At 39.1% G+C, this 24,265-nt stretch overlaps 1 protein-coding gene across 1 annotated transcript; it reads left to right on the top strand.

Annotated features, from left to right (window-relative positions):
- Positions 1 to 723: 723 nt before the first annotated feature.
- SARAF (store-operated calcium entry associated regulatory factor) lies at positions 724 to 19,068 on the top strand. Its single transcript, XM_057697536.1, has 6 exons — positions 724 to 1,001; positions 9,284 to 9,462; positions 12,576 to 12,993; positions 14,872 to 15,001; positions 15,615 to 15,769; positions 17,890 to 19,068. The coding sequence occupies exons 1-6, from the start codon at positions 899 to 901 to the stop codon at positions 17,913 to 17,915; spliced, it is 1,011 nt and encodes a 336-aa protein (XP_057553519.1). The 5' UTR covers positions 724 to 898; the 3' UTR covers positions 17,916 to 19,068.
- Positions 19,069 to 24,265: the final 5,197 nt, after the last annotated feature.

Here is a 24,265-nt window from a genome sequence, read left to right as displayed (position 1 = left end):
TTTTATTTTCATCAATGCACTTATCACTATTATCTTTGTTTATTAATTTATTATTTGTCCTATTTCTCATCAGTGTAAGCTCCGTGAGTACAGGGAACTTGTCTGCAGCCTCCAAGCTGAAAACAGCGCCAGACACATACTAGGCATTCAACCTATATTCGTTGAATGAATGAATGAATAAAGGAGAGAAACCCAGGACTGTCAGACCTCAAAGATAATGCCTATGCACTCTTAACTGTTTTCTCTAGGTGGTAGTTTTTCCTCCGGATATCTTGTAAATCCCCACCGTCTCCACGTAGAAGAAAATATGTCAAGGTTCTGAGCTTCTGAAACCAGACAATATATTTCCATGCTACCTCTGTCTTAAGTCCACTCTGTATTTAGCAAACAGTAATGGAACACAAATCATGCGCCAGACGCTATGCTAGTTGCTGAAGACATAAAGTTGAGTAAGGCACAGTAACTTCCAGGAAGGTTGTCAAAGTTTTGTAAATACATAACTTGACTATACTTAGATTTTGCGTTGTGATGGTTTCAGTCTTGCGGCTGAACCCTTGCCCTGAACCCTCAGGACCGCGCCCCTTGGCCCCTCCCACAGCCTCTGCGCCCCGCCCTTGGCCCCACCCCCAACGGCGGCGCCCCGCCCTCGACCCCCCCGCAGCCGCGCTGGGCTCCAGGGGCGGGGCCAGCAGCGACCACTCCCGTTCCGCCACGCGCCGCAGCGGTAGTGACGTCAGACTGGCGCACAGACTTTCCCGGCGGCTGCGGCCCTGCGGCAGACCTTCCTCTCTCCGCGGAGGGAGCCGGGGACCTTGGTGCGTGGCGGCGCGCGGACTTCCGCACCCGGGGTTCCGGCCCGGGAGCGCCCGGCAGCCGCTTGGCGTCTTCATCGAGCGCCATGGCGGCGGCCGGCGGGCCCGAAGCGGCCGGACGCTGCCCTCTGCTCAGCCTCCTTTTGCTTCTGCTGATCGCGGGCTCTGCCTGGGGCTGGAACGACCCAGGTGAGTGCTGCCCTCACTCCCCACTTCCTGCTGCCTTCGGCCAGCGCTAAGAGGCTCCGCCATCGCTGTTCGCCGCCCCTTGAGCCCTTCTACCCTGATTCCTCATTTCCATCTTCTTCGCTCTTCGTCTGTGCCCTGCCTGGCCCCTTTGCTCTTTCCGGATGTCTTTTTGGACTAGTGTGGACTGTTGGGGAGTGGGCGGGGCGGGGCGTCTTCAGTCTTGTTACCGTTTCTGTCTCCCTTCCTTGGACCCCTAGAGTTTGCGCACCTACTCCTTTCTCGGGCTACAGCCCTCATCCCTTGGGTCTGGCTGGAAAGCTTGACCCTCACCTGCGCATCTTGCTTTGTTGTCAAGACGGTCTGATGTCATCGTCGCTGACTGTTGTCATGGCTGCCTGTTGCTATACCTGGCAGTTGCCACGGCACCGGCAGTCTCTGAGTCACACTGAGTGGACAGGGCTGCAAACCTTGGAGGTAGGTTAGCAGAATCATAGACTCTACTACTTTTGTGGACACAAGTCATGTTGCTTATTCTGACCATGACAGTGAAGTACATTGCGTTGCACCAGCTTTCCTCATTGAATTAAAAACTTTTATGTGTATGTGGTGGTACACGATAAGTGATTTTTAGGAAAAAAGGTTTTTTTATATCACTGTTATTAGAAGTGTCTAATTTTTATGGTATCGAGAATATTCCATGTAATTAATATGTGTGTGTATATATATGTATACACACATACGTACAGTTTTCCATTTAATAAATGGTGCATGCTGGTTAAATTGGAGTGATGTAAAAAAATGACTTTCAGGTAACAAACATCATTTTTCGTTTGGAGAGTAAAGATATTAAAGCATGGAAAGTGCACCAATATTTCAGTCCTGATTTGGTGATAGGAAATGCCTGTGTTTTTGAACTTAGGCAACAGATTTATTTCTGTAGCTTCTTATTTTTATTCTTAAATGCTAAAATAAAAGAGAAGGTGCTATTATGTAAGTACTTGATTTTGAGTACTCCTTTGATGTGATGTTTTGTCACTAATAAATAAAAAGCCAAGTTGATTTAAATGTTTGTACATTTTCCTTATGTTTTTCTAGAAAGTTTTATATAGATAGGAGACTTTGATCAAAATTACAATTTAAAAATGGATTAAAACATTAATTAGGGGCTTCCTAGGTGGCGCAGTGGTTGAGAATCCGCCTGCCAATGCAGGGGACACAGGTTCGAGCCCTGCCCCGGGAAGATCCCACATGCCTTGGAGCAACTAAGCGTGTGGGCCATAACTATTGAGCCTGCGCTTTAGAGCCCGTGAGCCACAACTGTTGAGTCCATGCGCTGCAACTACTGAAGCCCACGCACCTAGAGCCTGTGCTGCGCAACAAGAGAAGCCACAGCAATGAGGAGACCCTGCACCAAAACGAAAAGTAGCCCCAACTCACCGCAACTAAAAAGAAAGCCTGGGGGGGAGTCAAGGAAGGGAGGGAATACGGGGATATGTGTATAAAAACAGATGATTGAACCTGGTGTACCCCCAAAAAAATAATTATAAAAAAAATAAAAGGGATCAGAACAAAAAAAAAAAAAGAAAGCCTGCACACAGCAAAAAAGACCCAACACAGCCAATAAAGTAAATAAATAAATAAATAAACCAAAACATTAATTAGGTTAACCCTCATTCAGTTCTTAAATTAAAAAAGGAGGTTTACAGATGAAGAGTCAGGGGAATAAAAAAAAGGAACCAAATTTAAATTAATGGTGAACCGCTTCCTGGTAGCTCTTTGCCTACCTACTCTATAAAACTATTGTTCTGGAACAAAAGGCACCAAAATATTTTGCAGAGTAAACACAAACTACTTGGCTTTAAATTTCTTTTAAGGAACTATTTCATGAAGGCATTTTATTGAGTTAGTTTTTATCAAGTCATTTAGTAAAGCAATAATCAGTCTCCTATTTGTCTTCTGTTTGACTTTGGATGTACTCACTTTGTGTTTAGCTAACATAAAGCAACAGTGTGTCCAGAAAAAAGAATTGTACCAGTTCTAAAGAGATTACCTAAAAATTTTCGGAATTCTTTATTGAGCTACTTTATATTTGTCACTCTTCTCGGTGTTGGGAATATAGCAGTGAATGAACAAGTGTTTTGCCCCGAAGGAATTTACATCTATTGAGGAGAAATAGAAAATAAACAAATCAGTAAATAGTGTGTTGTATTGTGAATAGTGGTATGGACATTGATAAAATGGAAAGGAGGACAGAATGTGCAGGCAGAAGCAGGGATTTTCAAAATATACATTAGTCAGGGAAGACGTCACTGTTAAGGTAACATTCGATTAGAAACGAAGAGACGGGTCTGCTGTGACCTTCTATTCTATTCTATTTTTAAAATATGACCTATATTTTAAAGGCGCATTCTGTCTGCTCTGTGGAAAACAGACTGTGGGGGGCAAGAGTGGGGGGGCGAGGAGAAGCTGGGAGGCCAGTGAAGAGGCTGCTTGTACAGTAAGTTCCAAGAGTGGTGATGGTTTGGGCCAGAGGAGAAGCAGTGGAGTTCATGAGAGTGGTTGGCTTCTCAGCTGTTTTGAAGGCAGAGCTGACATGATATTCTGATGGACTGGATATAGGGGTTTTGAGGAGGAGAGAAGACAAAGATGACTAGAGTGGTCTGAGTGACTAGAAGAATGGAATTACCATTTCCTGAGATGTGGGATTGTGGGAGAATCAGGTTTGGGGGAGTTTGGTTTTGTTCATCTTAAGTTTGAGACCTGCAAGTGGATTTCGATTTGTGAGTCTGGACTTTGGGGAACTCTGTGTGACCCTTGACTGATGTACCAGTGGAGTAAGGTTGTGAGCATTTTGTTCTTAGAACGTGTCTTAGTTCAGGCTGGTATAACAAAATACCATAGACTGGGTGGTAAGCAGCATTTATTCCTCGCATTTTGAGGCTGGAAAGTCCAAGATTAAGTTGCCGGCATGTTTGGTGTCTGGTGAGGGCTCTCTTCCTGCTCTGCAGAGGACTGTCTGCTTGTTGTGTTCTCACATAACAAGAGTTGGGGAGTGGGGGGGGTGGGGAGGTGGGGGTGAGTGGGTGAGTTGGGGTCCTGGTCTCTTCCTCTTCTTACAAGAGCACTAATCCCATCGTTGGGGCTCTATCCTCATGCTTTCATCCAAAACTAATCACCTGCGAAAGGCCCTGCCGCCAAATGCCATCACATTGGGGATTAAGGCTTCAACATGTGAATTTTGGGTGATACAAAACAGCAACCTTTAGGACCTCTAGGGAGGAAAGATGCTGTAGAGTTTTCGTAATGATAACCCACAGCTATATGGCTCCTTAAACATTCTCAGTAATATTTATCATACTTGATCACCTATTATGTGTCAGGTACTCTGCTGGATAATTTTAGTAAATCATATCTAAACTTCACAACCAATTTTAAGGTTGATATTGCCTTAACTTTACAGGTAATTTTTATACAGATAAATTGACTTGGCCAAAGTCATATAGCAAGTTGGCGGTGGGAATTTAGTTCAGTGTTCTTTGCATTATCTCAGCTCTGCTACAACAAATTCAAGTTGCTATTATTCTCATTATGTAGTTTAATAATATTCTGATTTTTTAAGCCATCGAACATTTTCATTGTTATAATTATTTATTAGGAGGTGGTTGGGTTTAATACAGCATATTTTATTTTAGTATAGTTCTTGGAAATTTAGATCTTTGGCCCATGTGGAATTAAGTTTTTATATAGCTTTAGGTGGATTTTATTCTAGCTGTATAGTCAGTTGTGACAAAATCATTTATTAAAGAAAACATCCTTTTTCCACTAAATTAAAAAGCCCACTTTTGCTGGTTGGAGAAAAGTTTCATTTAAGGAGTAATCTCTCAGGAGCTATTCTGTACAGTATTATTGAGATCCTCCTTGAGGCTACTACTGCAAGTCATCGTAACTCAGACCCAGTTTACTCTACTTTCTAAACTACTTGTGGGTTTGAGATGCATCATTTGTCTTTGCTCACACAGGCTAAACAGGGCAGAAAGAGTTGTGCTGAGTATTGAGTTTTGTCAAATGTAAAGGATGCTATTGTGCTTCATTTTATAAATATGATGCTTGATTAAAAAAAAAAAACAAAAAACCAAAAAACCACTTTATCTTGTATTGAATTTCCACATGTATCTGGATTTATTTCTAGACTTTCTTTTGTTTCACAGTTCACTTGTCTATTTCTGTTACTATTCCATACTATTTTGATTATTTTAATTTTATAGTCAGCTTTATTATCTGGTAAAACAGTGCATTCTTTTGTTGACTTACAATATTGGTTTCATGTGTACAACATAGAGATTTAATATTTTTATAGAGTATACTCCATTTAAAGTTATTACAAAATAATGGCTCTATTTCCTTGTGCTGTACAGTATATCCTTTTTGCTTATTTAAGGAATGTATTCTTTTTCAAAAATTTTTTTGGCTATTTATAGACATTAATTTTTCCATAAGCCTTTAACATAATTTCTTTCTAGTTCCAAAAAAGCCCAGTTGGGTTCCTGGTTGGAAGTGCATTAAATTTATTTAGGTTTTATTTTATATATATATATTTTTTTTCTTATATAGATCACATATTGACCTTAAGTTTATTTTTAGATATTTTATGGCTGTATGTAATTTGTCACTAATTTGAGATAGGCTTTACATTTTCATTTGTAATTGGACATTTCAGTTATAGAAAAAGCTTTTGCCTTTTGGTAATTGATAAAATATCCATCTGTTTTATCAAATTCTCCTAATATAACAGAGTTGTCTTTTGGGAAGTTCTCTTAGGTTTTGTAGCTCCAACAACTCTAAATAAAATGTTATTTCTTCTACTGTTTGTACCAAGTGTGACAGACACTGTTAGATGATTACTCAGAAGCTGTTTTCTACTTTCTTCTGCTTGCCTTCCTCCATGTAAATACTGGAAAAGCCAAATACTCATTTTACTAGAATCCGTTGATGCTAAGTAATTCTCATCAGTCTGCTGGAGGAATTCTGGGGAAAATACTTTAAGTTTTGGTGGAAAGTTATTAATCTTATACTCTGTGTTCTTTCAATTCTCTCTTTTTTAAATGTTGAAATATTTTAATGTAAGTTACAGGCAGCATGATAGGCCATGACTAAATCCTTTAGTATAAGCCTTTTTTTTTAATGAACTTTTCCCCACATAGTAAAAATAACATTACATCTAACAAAATTAACCCTGATTTCTTAATATCAACTAATTACTCATTCCATAGTCGATATATCACAGTTGTCCCTAAAATGGCTAAACTAGTTTGTGCAAACCAGGCCCCAGCCCAGGACCAGACATTGCATCTGACTGAATTATCCCTTAAGTCTTTTGAGAATGTAGAATGGTCTCTGTTTTCATGCTTCTGCTTTGCTGAAGGGATTGGGCCAGTTGTGCTTTAGAATATCTTCCCTTCTGGATTCTGTTTTCTCATTGCATTGTTTTAGCTTGTTTTTTTCTTCCCTGTATTTCTAGTAAACTGAATGCTAGGTCCAAAGGATTGATTAGATTCATATTAAATACTTTTGGGGATTACATCATAGGAGATGGTGTAATATTGATCTGTTCTACCATTAGCAGTGCTAAGTTTGACTAGTGGATTACAGTGGCTTTATTTCTTCCTTGTGAAGTTACATATTTCCCCTCTTGTGACTAGAAAGCACTCTGTGTAATGTTACTTGGCACCATACCAATATTCATTCACTTAATGATTTTAAAACTAATTAATCCTTACCTGAATCTGTTTCTTTAGGGGTTGTAAAATGATGATTTTTCTAATTCTGTCACTTCTGCATTTATTGACTAATATACTTCAGTAAAGTTGAGATTTTCCTTATCTGCTGAGACTATTTCAGATTATGGTTCTGGCTGGAAAGTTGGGATAAACAGTTAATTTAAAATCTTTAATTACTAGTTTTCAAAGTAATTGGTAGCCACTTTAAGTATAGACAAGTGAGTTTTTGGCTTTCTCTTTGAGCATTATTATGGATTCTTGGGTTTTCATAGATAGAACATGATTTGCCAAGTACAGTCACTGTCTTGCTTTTGGTGTCTGAAGGTCTTTCTCATCCCAGGATCATGAACATATTCTGTTGTGCTTTCTTCCAGTATTTTTAATTTGTTGTATGTTTTGTGGTAAGTGTTTAACCATCAGGGATTAATTTCTATACACTGTGCACATGGTGATCAGTTTTCCTAATCCTGTGGTACTGTGTACATTACTATAGATTTAATTACAGATATGGTTCGGTAGCTGTAACCCAGTTTTCCTTTCTTTGTTGTTACTGATTTTCAGCTGTCTTCTTACTATTTTATATGTTATTATATTACTTTATATTATTTCTAGTTTTATTGTATTTTGGTGAGAGAATGTGGCAAGTCTCAGCTTAGTCAAATTTATTAAGCTCTTTTTTGGTAAATAAGTATAAATAAGATCTGTATTTGCTGACATGAGGGAATATCCTTGATGTCTGACTAAGTGCAAAAGCATGTGAAGAGTAATGTGCACTGTATGATTCAATTTTATAAAAATAAACTAAAAAAATCAAAACAACCCCTGTATACATATCTGTTTGTGTGAGCAAGAAAAAGGTACTGACCAGGCTGCTAATATTGGTTATCACAGGAATGTGAAATTGGAGGAAGAATGGATTTCTCTTTTTTAAAACGAAAAAGTATTACTTTTAGATTAAAAAAAACTGTGAAGAGTGTGTGTGGAAAGGATTGGGGAGACGATCTAGGGATGTAGCTTCTTCTAAGTAGCTTTCACCTGTAGTGCTTACTTTAGTTGGCTCCAATTCAAGAGCTGCCATTTTCTGTTCCTTTTAGGGATTCCCTTATGTGTCAGGTTGGTTCTCAGTTTTCCTACCTGCTGGCCTGGCATTTGACTTATTCTTAGGATTAGTCACCTCTAACTACTATTCCATCTGCTCTCACCTTCCAAAGTTCTCTTGCCATCTCCTTTTCTGTTTTGCCTGACCTTGTTTGTTCACATCATCAAAACAATTCATTTACTGTACTTTCAGTGGAATTTGAGAGGCAGCAAATTCTGTGAATTTGACTGATTGAATAGAGGGAATTGGGTGTCAACAAAATGGTAGAAAGTGATGCCTGCTACGTCTGCAGCAGATGGCTCATGTCAGGGCTCTTGGCATCCATGAAACTAATTAAGGGGCACTGGACAGTGTCAGGAAAACCCCAGCCCCTGTGACTGCTTGCTAGCCCGAGCACCGTCTGAGTTTAAGCTCTGCTCTTGCTTAAGTTCCGGTTGACAGAACCGAAATCTCTTTTGGCAGCAGTAGCTGCAAGAGGTTTTAGGAGTCTTTTAGCTTTGCGAGAAGTTGTACCAGTTTGAGGGCAAAATGGATGTCGAGTGAACCGGTCCACAGTATCTTCGATCATAATCCGAGGATGATAAGTAGGAAGACTATTCATTTTCCAATAACACGTCTGAATTCATTTATGTGTTCCTACGTCAATGCTGGACATAATTTCCTTGTTTTGATGTCCTCTTTTTAAACTGCTTTGTCTATGTGATTTTTAATTCGTGAAATAGTTTAACTTTTTAATTAAAAATTTTTTTAAAATTGTGAAATACTTAAAATATTTAAGCACACAGAAGGATACAATGAAAACCCATATATACTCACCACCCAGTTTTATTGAATTTTTACGTTTATATATTTGCAGCAAATATTACTATTTGCTAGTAGTGTTTCTATTCTGATACATGAATTCTAGTTCCCTCATTTTAACTGCTGTAGAATATTCCATTTTGTGAATAGGCCAAACTTTTATTAAACCATTCATCTGTTGACAGACATTTAAGTCATTAAATGTGCTTCAGGAACATTCATGTATATGTTTTGCTATTTTGATTAACCATTAATGTCAAACAATAGTACAACATTTCAAGTTAATGAACTTTTGGTCCTGCTTTTGCAAAAATTACGTAGAACTTAGAATATAGAACTTAGAATATAGAATATAGAACATCCATCCTGAAGAAGGGAGACCTTAAAGGTGTGAATTTCTGAATTTTGTGCAAAAGGCCTGAAGGTTGTTGCTATGGCTTTGGGATTTGGGAAACTGTTTCATCTTCTCTTCCTTAGTCATCCTCAAAAGGCAAGAAAGACCCTTACTTTTGAAAGTACTTCCTACGACAAGAGTTTTACTAGAATGAATCTTTCTGTATGACAAGATATTTACCATCTGTTTATCTGTGTTCTTACTGTTTCAGACAGAATATTGTTGCGGGATATAAAAGCCCTTACCCTCCACTATGACCGCTATACCACTTCCCGCAGGTTGGATCCGATCCCACAGTTGAAATGTGTCGGAGGCACAGCTGGATGTGATTCTTATACCCCCAAAGTCATACAGTGTCAGAACAAAGGCTGGGACGGTTATGATGTGCAGGTAATGTTCTTTATGTTGATGGCAGTCTAAATGGAATCTTTTTCAGTAAAGTGTTAATGGTGACATTATTCAGTATTTTGCGGAAGCACATATAGAATATCTCAGGTTACCATAAAATAGATAAATATAAATCAGTGATTCAGTCTCTGGAAGAAACATCCTCTGAAAGAAATGAACTGATTTTAAAGCCTGGAAATATTCATTGTAATCTTTATACCATAATGTCTTCTTCTAAGACATTGGTAAATTTTCAAAACTTTTCATATACTTGGGTGTAGGGGATAGCGGATTTCTTTTGGTTGTCATTTTTCTGTCATTCCTCAAAGAATACCAACCTGCCCTTAAAAAATACAGTTAAGATGATAAGGAATTGTAGATGGTAAGTAGTGGGGTACATGTGACCCTACTGTGCTTCAAATACTTGATTTTAAAATTGTTTTAAAACTGAGGGTGGTTACTTTTGAATGAAAGCATTTCAGTGGGCTTTATTGTGTTTAGGTCTCTGGCATTTTGTACTTAAGATAGACTATCTCCTTGAAGTTCCAGAATGTATTATCCTTTAGAAATGGAGTAGATTTTATCAAGTGAATTCAGTTTAGATCAATACTAATAGATTTCTACTTTGTATTCTGCCTGTTTTCAAAAAGGATTTAAGATGGTTGGTTATTCGGCAAGAAACTCGTATTAACACTTTCCCTTTCCATCAGAATGATGTTCTTGTTTGATACAACCTTTATGCGTAGTGTATGCAGTTGAGGGAGAGAGTTCATATTTGCTTGGTGATACTTATTTCACAACATTTTTTTCCTAGTCTTGCTAACTGAATCACAGAATCTTCAGGTTACAGCTGAAATTACTTTTGCTTATAGATTACTTTTCAGTCTTGATGGAAAAAAGATACTAATGGTAGTCATTCATTAAACACATTAAATAGTATTATAAAAAAATGAATAATGGAGTCACAATCCTTAAGAAACTCTCTTCCTGGTGGAGAAGATAAGACAAGCACTCATATTACATCTAGGTGCCAACAAAGTGTTGTAAAGTCCTGTCCAGTTGTGGGGATTGGGAAAGACTTCAGGAAGTATGTACTGTGTTACTAAGGAAGGAGAAGATTTTTAGAGCTGAAGAGATAGAGAAGGGACTGAGTGGCGTGAGCAAAGAAGTGTAGAGGACATCATACGCTGACTCATGTTTAGTAGCAGGAGAGAGCCTCTTCTAATTCCAAGAGTTTAAGTATAATAATTAGAAGCCACTTTTAATATATACTATTAAGGAAATGACAGTTAACATGAAATACCAATAGAGATTGAGTTTGTGTTAGTTACCTGAATCAACAAGCTGATAAATCTTCCTCCAAATAAAATCATTTAAAAAATGGAACAGTATAGCAACAACAAAATAGAAAAATTTGTATATTATCCAAATTAAAAACTCTTAGGCTTCAAAGGACACCATCAAGAAAGTGAAAAGGACACACACAATAGGAGAAAGCTTTTGCAGTCATATATCTGACTGGGGACTTGTGTCCAGAGTATATGAAGAACTATTGCAACTCAGTAAGAAGCTAAAGAACCAAATTTAAAAGTGGGTAAGGCATCTGAGTAGACATTTCTCCCAAGAAGATATGAATGTGAAAAAATACAAGTCAAAACCACAGTAAGATACCAGTTATACCCAACAAGGTGCCTGTAATCAAAAAGACAGATAATAGCAAGTGTTGGTGAGGATGTGGAGAAACTCTGCTGTTAGGAATGTGAAATGGTGCAGCCACTTTGGAGAACTGGCAGTTTCTCAAAAGTTCAAACATAGAGTTACTGTATGCCCCAGATATTCCACTCCTAGGTGTGGAATCCCCAGGAGAACTGAAAACATGTGTCTACACAGAAACATACTAAATGTCTGTAGCAGCATTATTCATAAAAGCCCAAAAGTAGAAACAACTCAAATGTTCATCATTGATGAATGAATAAACAAAATGTGGTATATCCATACAATGGAATATTATTTAGCCATAAGAAAGGAATGATGTGCTGATTTATGCTACAACATGTGTAAACCTTGAAATCATTCTGCAAAATGAAAGAAGCCAGTCACATATTGTATGATTCCATTTACGTAAAATGTCCAGAATAGGGGAATCCTTGTAGACAGATTGGTGGCTGTCTAGAGCTGGGAGACTTGGGGAAACAGGGAGTGACTGCTAATGGAGATGAGATTTCTTTCGGAGGTAATGAAAATATTCTAAAATTGATTATGGTGATGGTTGTACAATATACTAAAATCCATTGAAATGGGTGAATGTATAGTATGTGAATTATATCTGAATAAAGCTGATATAGTGTATCTGAAGTTTGAGAGAGGAAGATAATTTGTCAAAAAAAGAGAAAAGCAATAGAACCAATCAGATCTATTTTAGCTTATCTCTTTTTAAATGTTAGAGAAGCATATTACCTACTTAGCAAAATAGTTACAGAATCTAAACTAGACCTTGGCTTTTTTTTTGTAAGCTGGAAAATTTTGAGGCTAGCATAGATGCTTTTAGCATTTTTTCTAAATGTCTTTTTAAAAAACTTAAGAAAATTACTTACTGGATTGGACCTTGGGAAAGGTAGTCCATGGTTTTTACAGAATTTGTGTAGAAAGTTTTTCTCAGAAGGTTATATACTACCTGTGATGCTATATGTACAATAGCTAACAGATATTCATAGATAATGCTGATTTTTGAGCCTTAATGTTTTAAAAAACCCTCTATTTTTAAAGAAAGCATCTTCACAGTGGTTAAAAAGTTGACATTTTAAAATTTACTTAAAATTTATAAATTAGGGAATGCTTAATATATACAAAAGAATTCTTTACATCTGTATGTAAGGAATAAGGAATAGTAATAAAATGAGCACTCGTGTCCCCAACACCTAGCTTAAGTAGAACGTTAACATCACCAGTATCTTTGAAGCCCCAGGTTTGCCCTCCCCCAACACTTGTCCTGAGCTTTGTTTATCATTCCCTTGCTTCATTTTGCTGTTTTGTGACAGCTATATAGCCCAAATATTGTGTATTAAATGAAAAAAAATCTTTTGGTTCTGATAACCTGTTTCTGTCTTTCTTCACAGTGGGAATGTAAGACCGATTTAGATATCGCGTACAGATTTGGGAAAACTGTGGTGAGCTGTGAAGGCTATGAATCCTCTGAAGACCAGTATGTACTAAGAGGTTCCTGTGGCTTGGAGTACCACTTAGATTACACGGAACTTGGCCTGAAGAAATTGAGAGAGTCTGGAAAAAACCATGGCTTTAACTCTTTCTCTGGTTATTATAATAAGTTGTACTCCCCAGAATCTTGTAGCATCAGCGGAGTGCTTGCCATCGTGGTGCTGCTTGCCGTTGCCTTTGGCGTGTATAAATTCTTCCTGAGCGATGGTCATGATTCTCCTCCCCCGTATTCTGAGTATCCTCCATATTCCAGTCGCTATCAGAGATTCACCAACTCTGCAGGACCCCCTCCCGCAGGCTTTAAGTCTGAGTTCACAGGTATGTTTCCCTAAGCAATGGCAGTGAGTAGCATAGAAGTCAGGTAGTGAATCCTGTGCTGGTTTTTGAAATAGAAAATAGTCGCATTGGGAAACCAAAGCAGATTTGTCTTATTTTTTACCTTCGATTTCTTTTACCTTTTCTGTTCTGTTTCTCTATAAGTGTTAATTGTGATCGCTGTTTTAAGGATGCATGATTAAATGGTAAATCATCTTAATCAAACTTGATCAGATTTGGTAGTAAGCATTTACCTTGAGCTCTGTTTCACAGCATATGCAAATTTTATTCATTAAGTATTACAGAGCTTAACATAAAAGCAAAACAATTATGTTTCCAGAAGAAAACATAGGAGAATATTTGCCAGGATAGGCAAAAATTTCTTAGAATGTAAAAAATATCAGCCAAAAAGAAAAGGATGCATTAGACTTCATTTAAATTAAGAATGTCTAGTCATCAAAGACAACATTAAGAGAGTGAAAAGGCAAGCCACACACTGGGAGAAGGTATTTGTAAAACATTTTCAACAAAGGACATGTATCTACAATAAATAAAAAACGCCCATAAATCTTAGAAAAGACAGACATCCTAATTAAAAAGATGGACAGAGGGCTTGAACAGCCATTTTATAGTAAAAGAATACGTCCAGATGTCCAGTAAAAATTTGAAAAGGTGCTCAGCGTCATTAGTCTTCAGGAGAATGCAGATTAAAACCTGAGTTCTCAATTAACCACCATTTAATCGTCATAATAGCTAACATTAAAAAGACAGAGTACCAAGTAATGGCAAGGATGTAGTTAACTGGAACTTGCCGGAAGGAGTTAAAATGATCACTTTGGAAAACTGTCAGTATCTACTAAAACTAGACATACGGCACCCAATGACCCAGCACTTTCATTCCTAGATGCATACCTAAGAGAAGTGCACGCGTGAATGCACAGAAAGACCTGCACAAGAGTGTTCACAGCAGTTGTATTCACAGCAGCCGAAAACTGGAATTAGAATGTCCATAAACATTAGAATGAGACAAATTGTGGTTTTTCCCCTACACATTGGAATACTATACATAAATCTGGAAAAAACAAAAACAAAACTGATACATGCAGTGGTGGAGGTCAACTTCCATGGACGTAATGATATACCAGACATAGACGAGTACCTCCGTGTGATACTGTTTATAAGAAGTTCAAGAATGGTGAAACCAAAGTGTAGGGAGAGAAGTCAGAGTCGGCTTCTCTGCCGTGGGTGGGTATCTATTGGGAGTTGTCGTGGGGGAGTCTCTGGGTGCTAGAAAGGTTTTCCTGATGTGGTGGTGGTAACATGCGTTACATGCATATGAATTTATTACGCTGTACCTGTGGGATCCGCACACTTTCCTTTATGTAGATCATGCAGCAATTTAAGAAAAACTTCCTCTGAGCAGAAGGTTTTTTTTTTTTTTTTTTTTTTGACCCCTTTTAAGACCCGACTTTCCAGCTAACAAATATCCTCCACTTGGATTCCTCCATTAGACACTCAGGTAGAGATCTCACCTGGAGCTTCCAGAAATGTTCACAGTGTAGACAGGAGGTAACTCTGACACATGGGGTTGTCTTCTAGTAGCTGATCTGGAGCAGGGCAGATGTGACCTTACAGGAAGAAACCACCCTCCCCTGCCCTAAAATATATCCCTCCTTTTCCAAGTGTGTGGGAAAGGCAGGCACTCCTTAGTTTTAAACCAGTATTTTATAAATACACTTTCTGAATACAACTTGTTTATAAATTGAGGCCTCAGTATTACTATTAAAGCATACAGTTGAAACAATTGAAATGTCATATTATCTTTAGTTTTGTAGGCTATGGTTTAAGAGAGGACACATAATAAATCATTTTTATTCTTAGGACCGCATGGTGCAGCTTCTGGTTTTGGCAGTGCTTTCACCGGACAACAAGGACATGAAAGTTCAGGACCAGGGTTCTGGACTGGCTTGGGAACTGGAGGGATATTAGGATATTTGTTCGGCAGCAATAGGTAGGCTTTGCATTTATCTCACCTGCTCTTTAATTCAGCCTTTCTTTAGAGGCATCTTTGTTTTGCTTACAATTTGACTGGATTTGTTTTGTTGAGGAAAATAAGTCATGGTGACATTACCCTATTAAATCAGATCCTCTGGGGATGGGGAAGGAATGCTGTCTGTACTTCAATCAATATTACATGTGTTGTTTTCTTTGCTGTCGTGCTTACAAATATGAATTAGGAGAAAGCTTGCCTTGACATCTGAGAAGGCTGGAAAGAACACAGCATTTGGGGCGCAGTTGGCATCCTGGTTTGGTCGGAGAATGATAGAAGCAAGGGTGGAAAGAGCTTGTGACCAGATTTTGGAATGTCTTCAGTATTAATAGTCGTTTAAGTTTAGATTGTATTTGAATGCGAATTCAGAAAGAAAGAGCCTTTCTTCCCTCACAGCAATGACTATAACAATGGCAGATACATGAAACAGCATTTATGTCATGTTAGTCACAATATGCCAGAACACTAAGGAAAAAGCACTTGATAAAAATTGTTTTCAGATGGTTTAGGAATAGGAAGGTATTTAAAAATCATAGTCGCAAGACAAGTGCTTGTCCCGCTTTTGTCTTTATAGAGCAGCAACGCCCTTTTCAGACTCGTGGTACTACCCCTCCCACCCTCCCCCGTACACCAGCACATGGAATAGCCGCGCTTACTCGCCGCTTCGTGGGGACCCAGGAAGCTATTCGGCATGTTCAAGCTCAGAGCCAAGAACCAGAACAGCGTCAGGTGAGAGCAAAACTCAACAAGTTCCTGTTGAGGAAAGTACAGAAATAATTTGGAGCTTAGGATGATTAACTGTACATTTAGCAGTCATGGTTTTATGTGGTATACCCACCAGAAATATTAGTTGCACAGTTAACTGAGATTAAAATATAAATCAGATTCATTCTTTCCTCCCACTTCTTTTCTTTAAAACTCAAACAGGAATTTGGTGTAGACTCACTTCTATCACTAACCAAGGTTTCAACTTAAACTTTCCCGGACTTTGGTTTCCATGTATGTTTAATTCTGTTTAATTTCTAGGGGCCCTTTAAACTCTGGGAATTTTCTAGGTAGAAGGTTGAACTCTTCAAGTAGGTATAGCTCAATTAAAAAAAAATGTATTGAGCCATTGTTTAATTTAAATCCTTGTCAAAAATATGCTTATTGCAGTTGCTAAGAGGAAATTTTGTAAAGAAGCAAGAGATGTAATATAGAAAAGCAAATTATTTGGAGTTAAACATCCAGCTGATTAGCAGAGAATGGGAGGCAGTGGATCATGAAGAGGTACTAGATTGCTGTGGGTTGGATTTGTCTTCAGCAGGGGGAAGAAGTTATAGAACAATGAATAATTCTTGAAATTGACAGAAAATATATTTAAGTATGTTTTAAAATGTCAATGTGAATGAACTGATACGATCACTTTGAGAAGCTGTTAGGCATCACCTACTAAAATTGAATGTAAGCATACTCAAGACCGAGCAGTTTCACAGACACATAGCAACAGAAGTGCATATACTTGCACACTGAAAGAGAAGTACAGGGACATGTGTAGCATCATTCATAATAGCCTTCAACTGGAAGAAATCCACATATCTTCCAGTAGTAAAATGGATGAAAAAAATTGGAATACTGTGCAACAGAGTGAATGAGTAAATAGTTGTATGCGATAACGTGGATGGGTCTACCAAATCTAAAGAAAGAAGCCTGGCACACAGGAATATATGCAGGACTTCCCTGCTGGTGCAGTGGTTAAGAATCCACCTGCCAGTGGAGGGGACGTGGGTTTGATCCCTGGTCTGGGAAGATCCCACATGCTGCAGAGCAATGAAACCCGTGCACCACAACTGCTGAGCCTGAGTGCCACAGCTACTGAAGCCCTCATGCCTAGAGCCCGTGCTCCACAACAAGAGAAGCTACTGCAATAAGAAGCCCATCCACCACAACGAAGAGTAGTCCCTGCTCACCACAACTAGAGAAAGCCCATGCACAGCAACAAAGACCCAAGGCAGCCAATAAATTAATTAATTAAAAAAAAGAACGTGTGCAATATGACTGCAACATTCATGTTTTATAAATATACATGTTTAAAAGCAAGCAAAACTAATCTGTGGTGTTAGATGTTAAGATAGTGGTTACTTTGGGGGTGAAAGAAGGTATATGAGAATGTAACTACATAGGACATAACATGACAAAAGAAAACTCATTCTCAGTGGAAACAAGAAAGGTGAGAAACCATATATATCAACTAGAAATGTATGGGACTTTTATGAAGAAAATCATAAGACATTACCAAATAACCTACAGGAAAATCTGAAAATAAATAAATAAATAAATAAATAAATAAATAAATAAATAAAAAGAGTTTCCAGATGGGAACACTTGTGGTCTTGTAACCTGTCAGTTAGCGTGTGTGTGTGGAGGAGGGGTGACTAGATAACATTTGCCATCAAAAGTCCATGACCCTCCCCCATGTTGACCACTCTCTTTACCGCTGGAGTCATGAGAAGTAGCAGGGTCTGGCTTAGGCTCCATTGGCCTCTCTGCTCTTTGGCTTAGACTTTGGATATTGCCTGTACCACGCTGGCACCACCATAGAACACATCTTTGGTTTCCTGACTAAAAGTTATTCCCAGCAAGCATGTGTGTGTTTTGCAGACATGATGCTGATTGGAAGACTGGAAGGGCTGTTGTGAAGAGTTGGCGCCCTGCGTCCTTCACAGCCTGGTCCACAAGCTCATTCTCTCGTTCTTCCCTCATATCTTGTATTCATTTGCTAACCATAAACGTGTATTAGTGTTGTGATTTTATAAGCAATGCTAATGCATTTAAGGAAACTAACGTAAAATTTACTCTTCTCATTCTAGGATATGGTGGTACCAGAAGACGATAAGGAAGTAAAAAGTTGGGGTCAAACATTGGATGCAGAATTTCTGATTTCTCATCACTTTCTCTTTAAAACGTGCTCCCTGCTGACAACTGGGGAAAGGGCAGACGCAGAAGCCTGTGGTGTTTTGTCGTGTGTAGCTTTTTGTATTCTGTTATGTGAGGCTAAGAGTTGACGTTTGACAAAATGCTTATATAGAGAAATGTATGTTTGTGTAACATGCAATGTACATTATAGTTTTTGAAAGTGATGACTATTGTGGAATGTTGAGAATGTATTGTGTAATTCTAAAACCTGTGATGCCATTGAAGCATTAAGAATGAAGGCTTTATACTAATAGAGACTGAGTGCAGAGATTTTCAGTCTTAGGTGGTCTTAGTTGTTGATTCATTACACCATAGAAACAGTAATGATCTATTTGGTATGTATCACTGGGTGTTTGCTGTTCTTTAAACATTTAAACCAAGCTTTGGACTACTGATTATACTTATCTGTGTGTTTTGATTACTTCTGAGCTCAGGAGCTTTGAATCGTCAGTGGTGGGTGGGGTTCCGGTAAGTGAGAACTACCTTTTTTTAGGATAAGGTAGAAAATAAATATCTAGAAGGTGGTTGTGAATGACTATGCTGACAAAAATGCTTGGAACCTCCATGTTCATTTTTTTAAGTGCTTCAGCAAAGGTTTTCTAATAGCGGAAGTGTGTAGTTCTCTATGGAATCTCAGTGTTGTTGTAGCAGTCTGTTTCAATCTTACATTAAAATGACAGAAAAAAATAAAAACAGACAAGGGGTTTTATTCTTTTTTTCTACCAGCCTTGACACAAATTGGTGTTACTTTTTAATCTTTTTTCCCAAAGGAGAAGGGGTTCATGCAGAAGTTCTCTCTCCCTAAACGGTAATTTCTGTCGTAGTCTTGCCTTAGCTCCCTGTGACACAAAAAGCCCAAATTCAGGAAATCTCAGTTATACTCACGAAACGTCATTATTTTGCTGTGAAAGACAAGAGCAGATTTGTGTTGTTATCACTGCATATAGTCCTTTTCTTTAAATTTTTCTTTTATTGAAATACAGTTGCTATACAATATTGTTACAGGTGTACATTATAGTGACTCACAATTTTTAAAGGTTATACTCCACTTATAGGTATTATAAAATACTGGCTTTATTCCGTGTTGCACAGTATATCCTTGTAGCTTATTTTATTCCTAACAGTTTGTACCTCTTAATCCCCTACCCCTATGTCACCCCTCCCCCTCCCCACTGGTAACCACTAGTTTGATACCAATGACTTTCAGGAGTCCTTCCTTCCTCCCACCCACTGGACCGCCAGGGAATTCCCCCAGGATTCTTGCTTTCTTGAAAATTATGGATAACTTTGGAGAGCAGTGCCACATTATATTTTTGCTGACACCATTTCTCATGGCATCTCCTAATCAAAAATTGTTATGAAGTAAAAATTGTTATGAAGTAACCTGTCATGGCACAAAGAGAACCCCAGACTTCAGAATGTATATTATTTCTTAGCAGCATTGGTTGCCTCTGCCCAGCGTTCTCTAAATTCTTTTTTTCCTTTCATCACTAGAGGGCAGTAACGCTCCTCTAGACAACGTTAGAGCGCCGTGAAGTCTCTCCTTTAATATTTTGTGGGTTGTTTATGCTGTTGTAGACCTACTAGATAGATACTCTTCTCCCAGACCACTACCAAAACATGAGGGTTGCTTATGTCACACTTGTTTTTCACACGAGATGTTTCTGACATACTATTAGAACCAGGGTCACTGCTTCCCATTTTCTGTCACATAGGACTTAATTCCTTTCTATACATAAAAATAAACCCAGATTCTGATGACATCTCATCTTTTTCACTGTTGCCACTCAGGTTCAAGTCACCATTGTCTGTCACTCACGGAGGCCTACTCTGACTGCTTGCATCCGTTAGGATAGACCAGTAGCAAACAATCCCCAAGTCCCGCTAGCTTAAATCGAATGAGTAGGTTACTCAGGGATTACATCACAATTACTCAGGGATCCTGGCTGACCGGAGCGGCCTTTCAGCCTGCTCTCCTGCTGTGGCTGCAGCAGAGGCAAGGGCACGTGGAGAATCATGCACTATTCTGAAAGCTTCTGTCCAGAAATGACATGTCATTTCTGCTCTTCATTGGCCAAACCAGGTCACATGGCCATGACTAAATGCAGTATGGTAGGGAAGTACGATCCTAGCCTGGGCCTGGAAATGGAAAACCAAATGTGTTTTGTAATCAACAGGAATGAACCCAGAGTACTCTATTTAAAGATTTTAATTTCCAACTCATTTCTTCCCAGGACTTTGCATATTCCTTACTCTCTTGCATGTCTTCCCCATAGCACTTAATTATCTTCTAAGTTACTATATAATTTATTATTTTTTCTACCTCTTCTCACTAGAATATAACCCCCACAAGGGCAGGGATTTTTGTCTATATTTTCCTATACTACATTTGCACTGCTCAAAAAAGTGTCTGTCTTACAGCAGGCATTCAGCAAGCACATGTTGGATGAATGAATAAGCAATTGTTCATATACCAGTTTTGTTGTCCTCTTACAATAGCCCACCATATATGCTGTGGCTAGCAAGAGAGGGACAATGGCATGAATTAGAGAAATTACTTCCTACGGTTATTTAAAACCACATTAGTGAGGAAAGGCTTCACAAGTAGGATAGCTTACTGGGAGAATGAATTCTTTTGAACCTGGGAGCTCCAAAAGCACCATGACAATAAACAGATTGATAATATTGTTTACTGTAGTATCTTGACAGCTGGATTCACATATAGTGGCAAACACATAATCAGTTATTTTAAATACACGCTGTTATGGTCCCTACAAAGGCACATGGACATCCATCCATAGTGTGGGTTGGATGTAGAGACTGGTGATGTCTCACACAAGAGGGTATAAAAAAGTTTATTATTTACATAATTGAGTGTCTAAGGAGAATAAGGCAGGCCTCTCAAGCATGTTTGAAATGAGTTTTAATCATGATTAGGGGGTGGAGCTGGGGTGACAGCCCCTATGCAGGGCCAGGGGCACAGGGGGAGAGGGAGGGGTGAGACTTAAAGTCTGTTAGCAGTCAGACATCAAAAATGGAGTCAAGACTCTTCATTACATAGGCATTCTTAGTATTAATTCAGTATTGCTTAACTTGATATTTGTAAAGTGATTCACAATTTGTCAGTTGATGGACTCGTGGAAGTAAAAGGATCTACGGTCACTTTCTGTAGGGAAAATGCCAGCACTGGTGGCTTCCATCTTTAGGTGTTGTGATGGTTAGTTTTATGTCTCAGCCGGGCCATGGGTACCAGATATTTGGACAGACATTATTCCGTGAGAGTGTTTTCTGATGAGGTTAACATTTAGACAAGTAGACTTAGTAAAGCTGATTGCTCTCCCTAGTGCAGGTGGGCCTCATCTCATCAGTTGAAGGCCTGAATAGCACAACAGGGCTGACCTTTCCCCAAATAAGAGAGAATTCCTTCTCCCTGACTGCCTTTGAACTGAAATATCAGCTCTTCTTGGCTCTTGAGCCTGCCAGTCTTCGGACTGGAACCATACCATTGGTTCTCACAGGTGTCCAACCCACCCTGTAGATCTTGGGACTTGTCAGCCTCCATTCCAATACTACCTTCTAGAAATAATTATGTGACACTTGAAAAAGAGCTTGTTTTGTCTCCTTGCTTTCCTTTCCTGCTTCACCCTGTAAGCTTGGGCATAAGAGGGGAAAATACTGAGGGGATGGAGAGGTTTGTTGGTTACCTTGATTTCAAAGAAGTCACAGAAAGCTTTTTTTTTTTTTTTTTTTTTTTAGGGAGACAATATGGAGAATGTGTGGGTTCAAATTAAGACAATATGGGGTATGTGTGGAACAGTGTGGATCTTGGCCAGATTTCCTCAGATTGCTGAACACCTGTTCAAGAGCATAGAAAACACCTATTAACTAAAATTTTGAGTTCCATTGAGACACATTTTTTAAAAATAAGACACCTCTTGTGCCTTCACTTAAAAATATATGAGGACTTCCCTGGTGGTGCAGTGGTTAAGAATCCGCCTGCCAATGCAGGGGATGTGGGTTTGAGCCCTGGCCTGGGAAGATCCCACATGCCACGGTGCAACTAAGCCCGTGTGCCACGACTACTGAGCCTGTGCTCTAGAGCCTGCGAGCCACAACTGTTCAGCCTGCGTGCCACAACTATCTAGCCCGTGTGCCTAGAGCCTGTGTGCTCCAACAAGAGAAGCCACTGCACTGAGAAGCCCCTGCACCACAATGAAGAGTAGCCCCCGCTCGCCACAACTAGAGAAAGCCCGCGCGTAGCAACTAAGACCCAATGCATCTGATAAAAAAAAAAAAAGAGCATCATATAAGCTATGAGTCCCAATCTCCATTTTTAAAAATTGAAATATAATTGATTAACAATGTTGTGTTAGTTTCAAGTGTACAGCAAAGTGATTCAGCTATCTATATACATATATAGATATGTGTATATATATATTCTTTTTCAGATTATCTTCCATCATAGGTTATTACAAGATATTGAATATAGTTCTCTGTGCTATACAGTAAATCCTTGTTGCTTATCTAATCTCCTTTTTTAAAAGTAGTTCTCAGTATTTTGAAAACATTGTCGTGTATATTCCCTATCCTCTACTGGTTTTGGCCCAACTGACAATCCCCTGCTCACACTGACCCAGCTCATTGTACGGCCTCTTGGAAGTGGTCCTGTCATGGGACCTTCTCCTGTGTCTACTTGCCTTCCATTCTGTTTCCCTCACGTCTCCTGTCTTCTTTCTGCCTGGGGCCACTCTTCCTCTTTCTTTTCTTTTCATACTATTAGAGGGTGGGCCCTGGGGGAGTTTAGATGACTAGGATTGGTAGAACAGCACAGGAGGTAGTGAGAAGGACAGGAAAGATGGAAGCATCAACTCTTCTGGCCACAGCTCTTCATTCCCCACTTCCAACCACCACTGTCAGCTACTGGCTCCGGCACTGGGAGAGGCATCCTCTTTCAGTCCCTCTGTCTTTTCTCAGAGTCCCTAATCTTCCCCACTCCCCTGCCTCCCTTTGGGGGTGATGACTGGCTCTCAGAACTGCAGCTGTGGGAGGGAAAGAGAGAGGAAGCTGTAAGGAAGCAGCAGAGTTTGTCCACAAGGCATCACCTGCCCTCACAAACCACGCCCCAGGCCAGGTAGAGGACCAGCCCTCTGGTCTAGTCTGGTTAGGTGGTCAGATGCCCAACAGTCAATGCCTTATTTTTTTTCAAACCCTAGGTCAGGGTTTTGTTCCCCCTGATATGAGGAAGGGAAAGGGTTGGACTTATAGCTGATGAATCAACAGATTACCATGCTGCTTATAACCCGTAGGCATCTTAGCTATGAGAAAATATCTGGGTTACTCTCTTGGAAGTGTGACTCACATGTGATTTCTTCCTCAGATATGGTGTAGAGGAAACAGGGTTGAGAATCTCTGCCCTAATATATACTCTATCCATCTTCCTCAGGTACATCTCAGTCCGATTTCCTCCCCATTCCAGGTGCTAGGCTGTTTTCTTGCTAGTGACGTCACGTATGATGGGGATTTTGTGAGGAGAACGAGTGGGGAGCATCTGGATGCCTAGTCCTCTCTCCTGCGTCAGGTGTCGGCGGAGACCAAAACTGCAAATTCAGCCTCAGTGATCAGTTTTGGATTTTCTTGTGGACAGTTATTAATTTAAAAATTTATTACAAAATATAACAAATATGAGAAAAGTATGGAGAAAAATTTATCAAATATCCTTGTATCTACTACCCAGGTTTATCAAGTCTTAAAATTCTGTCATCGCTATTTTGGATCTATCTATCTATCTAATAGATGTTATAATGTACTTTATATATGTATACAATCTCTATGTATATAATATCTGTTATATACACAAACATCTATTATGTGAGATATTATATTGTTGATGGTTTCCTTTGCTGTGCAAAAGCTTTTAAGTTTTATTAGGTCCCATTATTTATGTTTGTTTCCCTTACCTGAGGCGATAGATCCAAAAAAATATTGCTGAGACAAGTCTCTCTGTGTCAAAGAGACTACTGCCTATGTTTTCTTCTAGGAGTTTTATGGTTTCCCAGGTCTTACATTTAGGTCTTTAATTTACTTTGTATCAATACATGGCATGAGAAAATGTTCTAAGTTCATTCTTTTACACGTAGTTGTTCAGTTTTCCCAATACTACTTACTGAAGAGACTGTCATTTCCTTATTGTATATTCTTGCCTTTGTTGTAGATTAATTGACCATATATGCATGGGTTTATTCCTGGGCTCTCTATTTTGTTCCTACGATT

Source organism: Hippopotamus amphibius, chromosome 10, assembly GCF_030028045.1.
Source record: "Hippopotamus amphibius kiboko isolate mHipAmp2 chromosome 10, mHipAmp2.hap2, whole genome shotgun sequence".
Taxonomy (NCBI): domain Eukaryota; kingdom Metazoa; phylum Chordata; class Mammalia; order Artiodactyla; family Hippopotamidae; genus Hippopotamus; species Hippopotamus amphibius.
This window is presented reverse-complemented; position numbering and strand designations above follow the sequence as displayed.

Excerpts from the sequence above, each read along its gene's own strand:
- SARAF (XM_057697536.1), top strand. The coding sequence starts at position 899 with ATGGCGGCGGCCGGCGGGCCCGAAGCGGCCGGACGCTGCCCTCTGCTC. Across the intron at positions 1,002-9,283 it reads CTGGGGCTGGAACGACCCAG|ACAGAATATTGTTGCGGGAT; the intron begins GTGAGTGCTGCC and ends TTACTGTTTCAG. Across the intron at positions 9,463-12,575 it reads GGGACGGTTATGATGTGCAG|TGGGAATGTAAGACCGATTT; the intron begins GTAATGTTCTTT and ends CTTTCTTCACAG.